Raw genomic sequence first — 13473 nt, forward strand, 5'->3', positions numbered from 1 at the left:
CTCTTCCCCCAACCCAAAACAGAACAATACTTTGGTAACATGAGAGGAGAAACAATGATCACAATGTACCTGGGTCAGTAGCAGATACTATGGCACCAAACAACAGACAATCCGTAAAGTAAAAATCTCCTCCAAGTTGCCCGGTTACTTTCATCAATGCTACACATCCGTACATGAGCGACCTGTTGAATAAGCAGAGACATAGCTGGATATTTGAAAAGCATGTGAATATTGTTTTAACAATGCAATTCGCTTGAATTTGCAAGTTTAACCCGTAAAGTTACCTCAATACACAATATTTTATTTATATTAAACAAGAACGGCAGAGTTTGACAGGTTGGGCTGTGTTCATCGACGGGGGCAAGTCTGCAAAGCGCTAAGGGCCCTCAACTCCCATTTAATCAATACACAGTGCTGTATATGTGGTTAGCAGCACATGGATTTAACATCTGAACTACTCCGTGCATAAAGCTACTTAATACAGCACAGCTTGACAGGATAAATATGTCAGCAGCTTGTGGAATGTGTAACACAGACCATCGCACCTGCTCCATCTCACAAGTGGTTTAATTTCTACAATGTTTTATATGACTGGTCAATGTAATGATCTTTCACTGACTTTGTATCAAGCCTCTTTCTTTTTCTCTCTCTCTTTAAGACAAGTCTAGATGGAGGCTGAGGTTGCTTTGATCTTCCACAATCTCCTCTTGAAAGCATCCTATGTAATTCTCACCTTTTTACTACTTAGAATAAGAATTAGTTCCCTCTGTCTATATAAATGAATAATACTAAACAGAATCATAGCATGGCATAACCAACAATATCCGGGAGCAAACCCTAGCCCCATTAACTTGCCAATTTAACACATCACAGTAATTCTCCTGCTCTCTTGCAATATTCTAAGGGACATTTTCAAACACAAATGTTTCAGCTATTGCTACACATGCACATATTGTATCCTACTAGCTAAAGGGCATCACATCACTAATCACAGGTTAGATCAAACACAGCATGTGTGGGGGAAAGGGAAGGTATTCCTGGAAAGAAGAAAAAAAATCTACTGATTACTTCAATAGCCTAATCCTGTGTTACTTAGAGTAACTCCTTCTACCCCAGAGGTACTTCCCTATCTTTCAGGCAAAGAAAATTACAATATGTAATTTCATTTTTTAAAAGTTGATATTATCTTGTAGGTTTCTGCTACATTTCTCCAGTCTAGTAGCATTGTGCCCTACCACGGACCAGAAGAATGAATCACAGCACAGCAGCGTTCCGTACTGCTCCTGAAGCAACTCCCGAAGCCCTTAATCCCTCGGGGAGGTTTTTTTTACTGCTAACACTAAAATGACGCTTGTAGAAACCTCTTACTCTTAGGCCAAGTTTTCAGTTTAGACACTGAACTGTTTCAGTGCAGGTGTTTGGGGTGATGTTGTTTTTTTAAATACCGCTATGCAGTTTGTGTGGCCCTCTATATTTCATACCAGTGCCTCACTTGATACTTATATCTACCAAGTCTTTCACTGATCCAGTCTCATAAGTAATATCTGGTATTTAAAGACCTGTGAAAATCTCTGGAAACCTTTTAAACCCAATTTAATATTTTTATATCAATATTCTATTTATTACAGTAGTAACTAGAAACCAAGAACTACAGTATAATATTTGTCAGACCCTAATTGATCTTCAAGAGCTCTGAAAGGTAGGCAAATAGTATTAATTCCTCCTTTAAAGAAACTGAGACAGGGAGGTTGAGTATCTTGTCAGAGCTGGGATTAGAACACGGGAGTTCTGGCTCCAAGTCCTGTGCTCAAATCATATCACTCCCTCTTACTCCACATCAAGGATAGGTCTACCCTGCAAGCGAAGATGTGATTATAGAATGGGTAGGCATCTCCGTACTACCTTTAATCTACCCAGCATAGGTAACAGCACCATAGAAGTGTTGGCACAAGCTAGCAACCAGAGCATAAGCCCTCTATATTGCCAAAACCTGTTGATGGACTTCAAATACTCACCCTATCACAAAACAGGAGATAGCCGTTCCAAGAAAAGCATACGCTAGGATTGACCCCAAGTTTCTGAAGAAATGCCTCTAGAAGAGAAAAAACACACTGCATTACAGCTGTACTGATGCTTTGCATTCAAACGGTTTGTATGTTCCTCAGACCATACACATTAAGGAAGGGTTGTCAATATCTCATCTTATACTTTGATTGTAAATTCTTTGGGGCAATCAAAGTGTGTTTGTACAGCACCTTGATCCATGATCTGGCCCCTAGGTGCTACCACAATACTACTACTAAAAAATAAATCATAATGAACTAATTGTTTGCTTTTAGCAGCTTGTTTAGCAGATTGCTGATGCTGAGGACTGGGGAATTTCCAAGCCTGGAAGGATTATTTCCTTTTACATGAGCCAAACAGGCTCATGTTTCCTTCCTTACATATTAGCACTTCAGAGATTTGGCTAGGACAAGGAATCTGTCGCTTATTTCAAACCTGCAAAAAAAGCTTCACCGTGACCTAATTTGATTTAAGTGCTTGTAAATGGTTTGTAACTGCTGCCTCCTGGGGAGCTCCTGAGGAAGCTTATGTTCTCCTCAGTGATCCAGGCCAAAATGCTGAGTTCCCCTACCTCTGCTTTTTGTAAGCCTTGGTAACAATTGCCTCAATAACTTCTGGATCCCATGAGAAAGCTCTGACCCATACACAATATTCTAACATGGCTATAGTTTCTATTTCCCCAGTCTTCGTTGCTTTTTTACGAGAACTCCCATACCTGATGCTTTATACTTGTGTATTTTGGGAAGGGATATAGACAGAAATTTTACAAGGGATCAAGCAAACAAGCTCCCTCACATCTGAGTGCAAATTTGAACAAAAACTGGAGATTTCAGATAAAGATTATACAAGCAACAATTATATTTTTTAAGCTTTTCTCCTTTTTCTGTATATATACACCACAGTATAGGACAGCATGAGAACCTTTGCTTAGTCACTCTGGCAATGACCACTCTAGAAATAACTAAGACAGAACATAGGACGGTGCACTGCAAATGAGGCCTGCTGACGTTTGTTCAGTATTACCGTACTTCCAGAGCTACAAGAATTTTAAATACCTACGACCTTCAAATAAAATGAAATGCAATGACACATACCCTTTTTAAGCTGTATCCTGCATAAAATATAATTGGAGGGAGTAAGATATTGAAAAACACTTCAGGATCAAAAGTCACCTGTTTAAAAAGAATAAAATCTGTTGAAATTAAGATTTCAAGAGACAAAAGAAATCACAGTAATCAGAATACGTTGCATATTTTATATATAATCAGACAAGACAGTTTGGCACGAAAGCTACAAGACTAACAAGAGTAATATGAAGTGCAATCCTTTAATTTGTAGCTTTTACAATATAATTAGCTACTGTAGTAAGATTAAACGTTCTGGTTTACAGTTTGCGCCAAATCCTGCCCCTGCTGCAGCTGAGAACAAAACTCCTATCAACTGCGAAGGGGACAGGATTGGGCCCATTTAACAATCCTGTCTTGGACATTTGCCAAGAACTATGCCATTCAAAGTTTCCAAACGCTAAGCAGCTCACCTTTCTCAGCATTTCATTATCTTGAACGTTATTAAGTTCATGAGGGCCGATTTCCCCCTTCAGGGTATACTCATAATATTTCCCACTAACATTTACTAACAAAGTAGCTGGACTGGTTTGCACTTGACAATTTAAGGTCACATTATTAACGTCGCTGGGAACGTGAATTCCATATCGAAGGATGACGCCCATCAGCACACCTGGAAATAAAGACAACATCAGCCATGCAACAACTGTAAATATTAACCAACTAAATTCCACCAGGAGATGTGGAAGATAAACTCTGTATTTGTGCTAGCTCCTTGCCAGCTTCTCAGAGCTGTAAAACCACAAACCTCTTTTAAAAAAGAAAATTCATCAGAACTTCTTCCTAGCATACTGACCTGCAGAATGCACATATTGGTAGCACACTGCCTCTCGAGGGTGGACAGAATTAGCATTTCTTAGGATGCAACTACTACATCCAGGAAACACACCTCAGATGTGGGCAGACAAATCATATACATCCCGCTGACTGGAAACTCCCATGTATAAACAGTTCACACACAGAAACTGCCCCATTTCCCATGACGCCTTCCCAAACTATAAAGATTTATATAAAAGAAAAGAATAAAATACTTATACTGCTGAGGGGAAATACACAGAGATCGTTGTGCATTCTTTTTAGAATGTGAGGAACACATATGTATTACAATGTTAGAGCACCATAAAAGCTTTAGAGGATTGAAAGATATCTAACCAGGATAAAAGGTCTCTTCTAGGTTGATAAAAAAAGGGCAGTATCACTACTAGAATTCTAGGTGGAAATCAGTCCTGCCAACGTATTAGGAAGGTGTTTAGTGCAGTGTAGCACCTGGAAATGAGGAAGAGGAAAGCTGTGGAGTTGAGTTTAAGACTCCCTTCGCCTGGCCAGTCAACTGTATTGCAAATAAAGGGCACTATACAAATCGCAGGCCTGTGCACTAAAACCACAATACTGCACACCAGCTGATCAGAAAGCACCTAGCATACTGCTGCTGCCAGTTCAGGAGTTGTTATTGACTCAGCTGGTTCATAGGGGATGGGGGGGGGGTATATTTGCCATAGAGTAAGAACAGGGCCCTGCATTCCTTTCATAGAGAAAACACTCATCGTTTACGTAACACTCAAAGAACACAAGAGTCTTCAAATTTTTCGTTGGCATAAGGACGATCTTAAAGAGCTACTTATTGCACAAACTCACCAGTATTAAAGTTATACTGAAAGGCCCAGCTTAACCCACAAAAGCAAAGTGACTGAGAATTAATAAGAGGGGCTCCCAGAATAAAGAAGTTCTTGTTAGGTTTTTGCCCTGCTCCAGATTTTTCAAGTGTACACGACAGCTAGTACCCAAAGAGAAATCTGACTGGACTGATGTATGGGATGTTAAGCCCCTCTTGGTATGCACAATGGATGTATTTTCTTGGAAAGAGATGATTTTAGGACTGTCATGAATATTTGAAACTGTAAGAATAACTGTCAACCTTGTCTCAGTCTCCTTAATACAACCCAGGAGGTTCATTCAGGGATTATTTTTAACATTTCGAAGCTGGTAGGACTTAATAATACCCTCCACAGGACACCTTGCTTTGTGAATTTCTAAGGGATCTTGTCTTTCTTCATCTGCTTCTCCACGTCTTTTAATCTTTGCAAAGCAGTGCTTCATTTGATCAAGCTGGTTTCCTAGCAGGTGCCTTTCTGCACTTTGCAGTCCAGCTTTCAGTCCAACTCGAACAGATCTGTACATGATGCTGTGCACATATGAACAATTTAGGGACACCTTAACAAGACCTGGCTTCTAAGTTAAAATTCCTCAAAACCTGTTGCTCCTTGCATTTTCCTGCCAAATAAATTTCTGGTTCCATGGAAAGCAGAAGACAGAAAGCGCTGGATAAACCTATAATGTTTGCTAAGACGACCATCCGAGCCCTAAAGATACTGTATACTGTGTGTGTTAACAGAGCGAAGAGTCTGAAAGACAGCATGTTAAAGAGCAAAAATAAGTCCCCTTACTATAAACGGAATCACTAAATAGTATGAAAAAAATATACACATACACATCAACACCAGAATGAGAGCTCAAGCATCCTGGGTCTGAACCACTGGGTGACACAGCCTCACTTCTAAATGCAGATTTGTCATTCAGATTTACCTATTAGGGAGGGACAATGTGGCTATGCCCAAAATAGATCTGTTTTGACAATGGTCCAGTGTTACACTGAAGATGAATACTGAAACATGGGACACACCTTTCCGTTTGCCTTGCATTGGTTTTAGGTGTAACTGACCCTCTCAATAGAAATCTTGTGGCTACAAGACAGCATTAGTTTGAAGTGCCAGGCATAAATCCCTAGATGGCAATAAATTTCAGAGATACAAAGTGGGTGAAGGAATATCTTTTACTGGACCAACTTCTGCTGGTGAAAGAGACAAGCTTTCGAGCCACACAGTCAGGTCTCATTCTCTGTACCATGTATATGTGTTACTACTTCTTACCATTGCTGGGAATAGTATAAAATCTCAGGCAAAGATTGCTGGCTTGGAGCTCCATTCTGGTGACGCCACAATCAGAGAGGGTTTAATGTTTTAGTTTGGTAACACTTATAAAAACCTCTCCCTAAATCTGGCCTGGAGATTGATGGTGGGGAGCCTGCTGACACAGAGAAGAAAGGGCATGGAAAGTTTAACGGCAAGGATGGTAGATTAAGTGGATCATTTTGAAACAAGATGCTAAAGCTAACTGTTTTCATCACATTTACCTTTCAGCAAACAGTGGAAGCCCATAGGCTTTTTAGGTGTTTCTGAATATTTCTGAGCTAGGGTTTAAAATTAAGATCTTGTGCTGTCTATGAACACAGCTGTAATGATCTTAGCTTTTTGATGCCTGGGTTGTGAGAGCTTCGTTTTAAGCATCTGTGTGAAGCACAAAGACCATCAAAATGCTGTTTTCCAATGTGCTGAAATAATTCACTGCTGTGCCTACGTCTTTTATTGCAGGCAGACTTTAGCCTACAGCACAATTTATGAGAGAGATACAAACACATCGAGAGAGAGAGAGAGAGAGATTATAATTTACAGTGAAAATATGAACAAGCTGAACCCTAACATTGTGTTTTACTGGCAAGAGATGCAGCCGAAAGATATCAAACATCAGTGCTTTCTAATGGAATTAGCAGATAGGTTTTCAGCCCCAACATATGCTACACCTGTGCTGGCATCCTCCGTGCTTAGTTAGCAGCTTCACAGTACCCAAACTCAAATTCTGATGGGTCAGAAATCCTGAGCCCAATTTACTTGAGAGTCTGAGGACTTACAGGCAAAGATGAAGCTTAAGTAGTTTACTTCGTGCAGATTTTAGCTAGCCGCTGTTGAGCAACCAGGGTCCGAACAGCCTCTACAGCACTTGAAGAGATTAGCCTTCATTTTTCCTAATTCCACACTTGTGATCAGTCTTCAAAGGAGGCAAATCTCCAATATTTCCCCCAAAGCCATAGAGACAGAGAATGGTCCAGGTTTTCCTACGCAACCACTGAAATAGTATGTATTTGCTATTATTCGTTCTGCTATTGATTCTCTAAATTCAGTTTAGGAAAGTGCAGATGGGAAAAAAAGCACATTACAGATTAGTTTAGAATCCAAATTACTCTAGAAATGAAGGGAGAGCAACCCTGGGATGGGATAAGGGGTAATGGCAGAACAAAGATGACAACCTCAAGACACAAGTGGAGTCAAAATGAAGTCTGAAAAAACGGTGCAGTTGCCATCTTGGCTGACAGACCAGGGATTTCCAGAAATAAAAGCATGAGCTACTACCACTTGAGCTAAAGAACTAAGTTTCTCTAGCTGGGGCTGTACCAACTCATATCCTCTGTGAATTGGGGGTCTTGTAACATACTCATCAGTGGGTTACACCATTTTTTGCACATCAATGGAAACAACCTTCTTCCCTTTGTTTTAAAATTGATGAGAAAATAGGGCACAAAACTCAAGAAGCTGAATGCATAAAAATCACAACTTTTGGATAGCGTTTTCCACTTGTTTTGTTGAGGAATTGGCCATACGATAGCCACCAGCTTGATGAGCTCAATCACAAGCACCTAATCCTGCAACGCCAATTAGAACTAACAACTGACAGGAAAACTGAAATAAGAGACATTTAATACTAGCTACAATATTAAATACTGGAGGCTACTTTTCAATCCTAAACATATACTTAGTAAGGGCTTGTTTAGAGTAGGATTTGTTGTCAAGTTACAACCTGACTGTTCCTTCTAGCTCAACTCTAACTCTCTCTCTGCCCATACTCCTAAGCCCCTCAATGTGTTGGTTTCAGTCATGTAATCTCAATCACGTTAATGCCCATGAAGCTTCACTGGTAAGGCAAGATTCCAATGCTGATCCAAATCAGTCCTCAGTGCTACTACACAATGTACGACAAAGTCACCTATCTGCCCATCTCCCCTCTCTCCACTGCATCAGTCAGCTCCTAGGTCCTGAAATACCTGCAACTACACAGTGCACCCTCCTCAGATAACTCACCTCCTACCGCTAATTCTCAGTATATCACCTTTCACTGCAGCTTAACCCAGGAATCTAGGCTCACAAACAGCTAAGCAACACACAGGGAAGGAAACTAACAAGCAGACAACAGAGAGATGGAGTGCTGCCTTCTGGCCCCATGGATTTCTGGAACTGGTGAACGGATGGACTGTGGGAATTTTCATTCAAGTGACTTTCCCCTGCACAATCCCCACATAAACAGACAAGCTCTATCACAAAGCCCTGCAAAATCAGCTGATCCAGGAATTCAGGGAGGCTTGTCACAAATCACTGCGACTAACATGGTTGAATGCTGTGACAATGTAGACACAAGGAGGCTGAACAAATCCTAGATACATGCGTATCAACAGAGCATGGATGCAATCCATCAGATTAGTTTTAATGGGAATATAGAACTCGAGTTAAGAACAAATGAGTTAACTCTAATCTAGACAAGGCTTGGAATGGCACAGTTTAAATCACTCAGCTAAGTCCTATAGCCCAGTGGCCTTACCCTACCTATCCATTACAACCCCAAAATACAGTTAATACTTTGCAGAGATCACAGACACAGTCTAATCGGTTATTGATTAGAAATGTTCAATTTTGAGTCACACTCCATTAAAAAACAACAACATGATTCGAGAGAGCATGTTATACATCCTTGCAGAAATTACCCTTTTTGGAACCCATCCCACTATATTATAAAGGGCTGCAAAGGATATTTTCCTCCACAGAGCTGCTTCTATACAGGCCACTTCACATCTCAAATAATTATGCCTTTTTCCCACTTGATCGCTTCGTTGTAGAGAAGTATTCAGAGGTGGAACTACAACCTGGATGGTGAGTGCTCTTAACAAGTGAACTGGAACAGTCCCATCTGCTCAAAGACAAACACTATGGAGCAGATTTACAAAATGACCCAAGAGATTTAGGAGCATGTCCCTCAAACTGCCAAGCACCCATCCTTAAATCAATGGGATTTGCGCTCCTGAATTCCTCAGGTGCTTTTGAAAGCACCACTTCAAGTGTTTGTCCATATTTGGGATTTCTGAACTCCCAGTATAGGTACACTGTACTGGTGCAAGCCCCACTTTACAGAACTGCAGCACAGATGCACTGGTGCAAAAATCCCTAATAGACAAGCCCTAAGGTCAATTCCTACATCACCTCACACACAGAACAGGGCCTCCTTTCTCTTATTTACGTTCCGGATACTTACAAGGGATCAACTGTATCTTCTTGACAGTCCGTTTGTTATGGTGTAATTATTCTGCAATGCTCCTCGTTAACTGGTTTAACTGGTTTCCTTTCAATGGCATTTATTACAACAAATTGAACAGCTTTCAATGTAGGTGTTTGCACAGAGTATTGAAAGTACAATGGATTTAAAAAATAAGTAATGAAGAGGCCCTAGCACGCCAAAACTACCTACAACAATACAAGCAGGACAAAAAAAGAGAGAGCCATATTTAGGACATATTTTAAGAAGGCCCGGTAACAGCCTACCTAAACAAGCATTTCTTTGGCAACCCCAGGGCAAGAGATGGAGTGGCCAACCTACAGGCACACTCCATATCTGACAACAGTGGAAACAGCATTATTACACTGGAATATAAAAGACATGTAAAAATGAGCCTAGGATAGGGATGACTGGTGCTGTGTGGCTTCTGCCTCATGCACCTGATAGTGTGGGAAGAAAGATGAGGACGATAATGGTTTAACAACACTATTTAACAAACGGAGTACTTTACGTCTTCTGGGTGCAGTGCAAACACTCCCCCTACCATGGTAAGTATTATCTCCATAGTACAAATGGGGAAACTGACAGAGGCTGTGATTGGACTACAGTCTGAGTATAAACCAGCCACAGAACCCAGGATTGGAACCCTGGAATTTCATTGCCTGATGAGACATTCTTATGTTGTAACAAATCCACTGCCACCTAGGACTTCCCTGGTCTCAACAAGCTGCATCACAGAATGTAGTAAAGGCAATGGTAAAGCACTCCGGTCCTCCTGCCCTTTATACAGTTTAGTTCTGTGTTAGAAATAGCACTAATTCTCCAGGCCAAGATTTTAAAATGTGACTAGTTATTCTGAGTGCCCAACTTAAGACACCTTAAAGGAAGCTGATTTTCAGCGGGAGGGTGCTCAGCACTTTCTGACAGTCAGGACCCACTCTGGTGCCCCTAGCTGGGCACCCAGAAACACTAATCATTTTGTAAAATCTTGGCTCCACAGACTCACACTTTCACTGATGACAAGCTCTATGACCTCTGAGATTCATATAGGCATAGCTCTGCACAGGGCCACATTGATGTCCACCTCCACAAGACAAGTTGCAGGATTAGGGCCTCTACAGGGCCTCTACTTGCAACCTCTTTGCACAAGTGTCAGTTGGTCAGGAATTATATAAACACTTCAGCATGATCCCTTTTGGACATTAGATGTAAGATCTCCATTCTTGACATGATGCAATATATAATTTATTTATTTTTAAAAAAGCTTAACACCCAGTAAGTGACATGCTATACCGCCCAGGCAAAGAACACGGCCTAGGATCTGAGCAAGTCTCTGTCATCCTCTTAACCTACTGCACCTTCCTTACTCAGTTGTCAGAACCATGTGAAATCAGTTGTCACAGAGACTCAGGAACATTTTTAACAGGCAGCCCCCATCTGAAAAGACCACTTTCAATATTCCCAAGATCTCTTAGCTAAAATACATTTTCTTGCAAACTTTAAAGACACACCTCGGCTACTATATAGGCCTTTCAAGAAGCCCGGGGTTAGAGTTAGTTCAACCCCTCATGCCCAGACCTTTCTTATGCAGGAATTGTGCCCAGCAGTGAATGCTGAGGCTCAGCACCAGTGGGTGCTAAGCGGGTGGCTCAGAGAGGGAGACCCCAGATGGGCATTTTCCTGGTCAGTCTCACCACAGATCATGGTCCCGTCTCACACAAAAAGTATATCACCGTAGATAACGGCAAGCGCTGTGATGGGGTTGCAGGGTGAGCGCTAGATGGGGGTGCTGGGTGCAGAGTGCATGGAGGGGTTCATGTCCTGGCTGGTCTCATGCAGGCAGTGTGCACAGGGATGGGTCTGACTCAGTGGGTGGGAGATGGGGTTGTTTGCTGGGTGACTCAGAGGACGGCTGGGTCCTGGGAGGGTGTCTCGCTATAGATTGTTGCCAGGCAGATCTTGTGCAGTCAACATGCGCCAGCAGCGGGTGCCAGATGGGTGGGTAAGTGTGGGGTGTTGTGTGGCAGTTCAGTGGGTGGGTCTGGATGGCTGGGGGAGGGGCGCCTCACTGTAGACATGGCCAGGCTGGCCTCATGCAGGAAGTGTGACTGCTATCAACTGGTTGCTGGGTGGCAGCTGAGAGTCGTGTGACAGCTCGGGGATGGGTGCTGGGGGTTGGTTGCTGGGTGGGTGCTGGGTGAGGGGTGCTGGGTGAGGGGTGCTAGATGAGGGTGCTGAAAGCTGGTTGCTGGATGCTAGATGGCAGCTGAGGGGGTGGGGGCTGGTTGCTAGGCAGCAGCCAGGGGGTGGGGGCTGGGGGTTTGGCTGCTGGGTGCTAGATGAGGGGGGCTGGATGGCCGCTCAGGGGGTGGGGACTGGGGGTTGGTTATTGGGTGGGGGCTGGGGGGGGTGGGGGCTGGTTATTGGGTGGGTGCTAGATAAGGGGGGCTGGATGGCTGCTCAGGGGTGGGGGCTGGGGTTGGTTATTGGGTGGGTGCTAGATGAGGGGGGCTGGATGGCTGCTCAGGGGGTGGGGGCTGGGGTTGGTTATTGGGTGGGTGCTAGAGGGGGCGGGGCTGGATGGCCGCTCAGGGGGTGGGGGCTGGTTATTGGGTGGGTGCTAGATGAGGGGGGCTGGATGGCTGCTCAGGGGGTGGGGGCTGGGGTTGGTTATTGGGTGGGTGCTAGAGGGGGCGGGGCTGGATGGCCGCTCAGGGGGTGGGGGCTGGGGTTGGTTATTGGGTGGGTGCTAGAGGGGGCGGGGCTGGATGGCCGCTCAGGGGGTGGGGGCTGGGGGTTGGTTATTGGGGGGGGGGGCTGGATGGCCGCTCAGGGGGTGGGGGCTGGGGTTGGTTATTGGGTGGGTGCTGGGGGGGGCTGGATGGCCGCTCAGGGGGTGGGGGCTGGGGGTTGGTTATTGGGTGGGTGCTAGAGGGGGCGGGGCTGGATGGCCGCTCAGGGGGTGGGGGCTGGTTATTGGGTGGGTGCTAGATGAGGGGGGCTGGATGGCTGCTAAGGGGGTGGGGGCTGGGGGTTGGTTATTGGGTGGGTGCTGGGCGGGGGAGGGGCTGGATGGCCGCTCAGGGGGTGGGGGCTGGGGGTTGGTTATTGGGTGGGGGCCGGGCGGCAGCTCGGGGCCGGGTGTCGGTTGCTAGGCAGCAGCCAGGGGGTGCCGGGCGGCAGCTCGCGGCGCCCCTCACCGTAGATCATGGCCAGGCCGGTCTCGTGCAGGAAGCGCGCCCGGCGGTGCTTGAAGAGCCAGATGGTGAGGATGGTGAGGGTGAGCAGCAGGATGAAGATGAGGAGGTTGGCGCTGTCCTGCCGGTGACTCTCCTCCGCCGCCTTCTCGGACACGATCTCCTCCTCCAGGGCCACGGGCCGGGCCGCGGCCTCCCCCCGCGCCGCCGCCCCGGCCCGCGCGCCCAGCCCCGCCGCCAGCAGCAGCAGCAGCCGCAGCCCCCGCAGGGGCCGGCGTTCGGCCCCGCCGCGCAGCGCCATGGCTCCGGCTCCGGCTCCGGCTCCGTCCGCAGGGCCCGGCTGGCGAGCGGAGCTCGGCGCAGGCGCCGGGGCGGGGCCAGCGGGGGGCGGGGGCGCGGGGCTGCAGGGCCTGGCTGCGCACCGGGGACCGCTCCGGGGCCGGCCGCTCCCCCGCCGCCCTCTGCGCAGAGCCCGGGGTCGGCGCAAACGCCGGCGCCCCTCCGTCTGCACTGGGGTGAGGGGCCCCCCGAGGCGCGGGGCGACAGTCAGGGGTCACCGCCGGGGCAAGCGTCCTCTGTGTGGTGTGCCCGGCGTATTGGAAATCGCGCAGCTTCAGCCGCCGGATCACCCCGGAGGAGGTGTGCCCGGGGCTCGCGGGAGGCCACCTGATGACTGGGACTTTCTCTAGCTGAGTCAATGCCAGGAAGAAAGCACCCCCCCCCCTCCCCGTTTCCTAGCTAGCCACCTCAGTGCCCTCGAAAGCCCACTTTCCTAGACTTGCCCAAGAGTTTGGGCCCGTGCCTCGCATCGGATGGCATCACATCAGCCTGCCACGGGGTAAAAGGGGACGACAGTAAGTTACAAACACCTTGGG

At 45.9% G+C, this 13473-nt stretch overlaps 1 protein-coding gene across 2 annotated transcripts in view; it reads right to left on the minus strand.

Annotated features, from left to right (window-relative positions):
• Positions 1-12914, minus strand: part of SLC9A6 (solute carrier family 9 member A6) — a 36433-nt gene extending 23519 nt beyond the window's left edge. Inside the window, exons 1-5 of one of the 2 annotated variants that reach the window (XM_037908411.2) lie at positions 12602-12914; positions 3602-3801; positions 3159-3236; positions 2016-2092; positions 70-182 (exon numbers count right to left, since the gene is read on the minus strand). In XM_037908411.2, coding sequence (XP_037764339.1) covers positions 70-182; positions 2016-2092; positions 3159-3236; positions 3602-3801; positions 12602-12899 — 766 coding nt within the window. In that variant the 5' untranslated portion in view covers positions 12900-12914. Of the gene's footprint in view, positions 1-69; positions 183-2015; positions 2093-3158; positions 3237-3601; positions 3802-11095; positions 11121-12601 lie in introns of those variants that run through there. The other variant, XM_043522150.1, reaches the window with a different exon arrangement.
• Positions 12915-13473: the final 559 nt, after the last annotated feature.

This window comes from Chelonia mydas, chromosome 9 (genome assembly GCF_015237465.2).
Source record: "Chelonia mydas isolate rCheMyd1 chromosome 9, rCheMyd1.pri.v2, whole genome shotgun sequence".
Taxonomy (NCBI): domain Eukaryota; kingdom Metazoa; phylum Chordata; order Testudines; family Cheloniidae; genus Chelonia; species Chelonia mydas.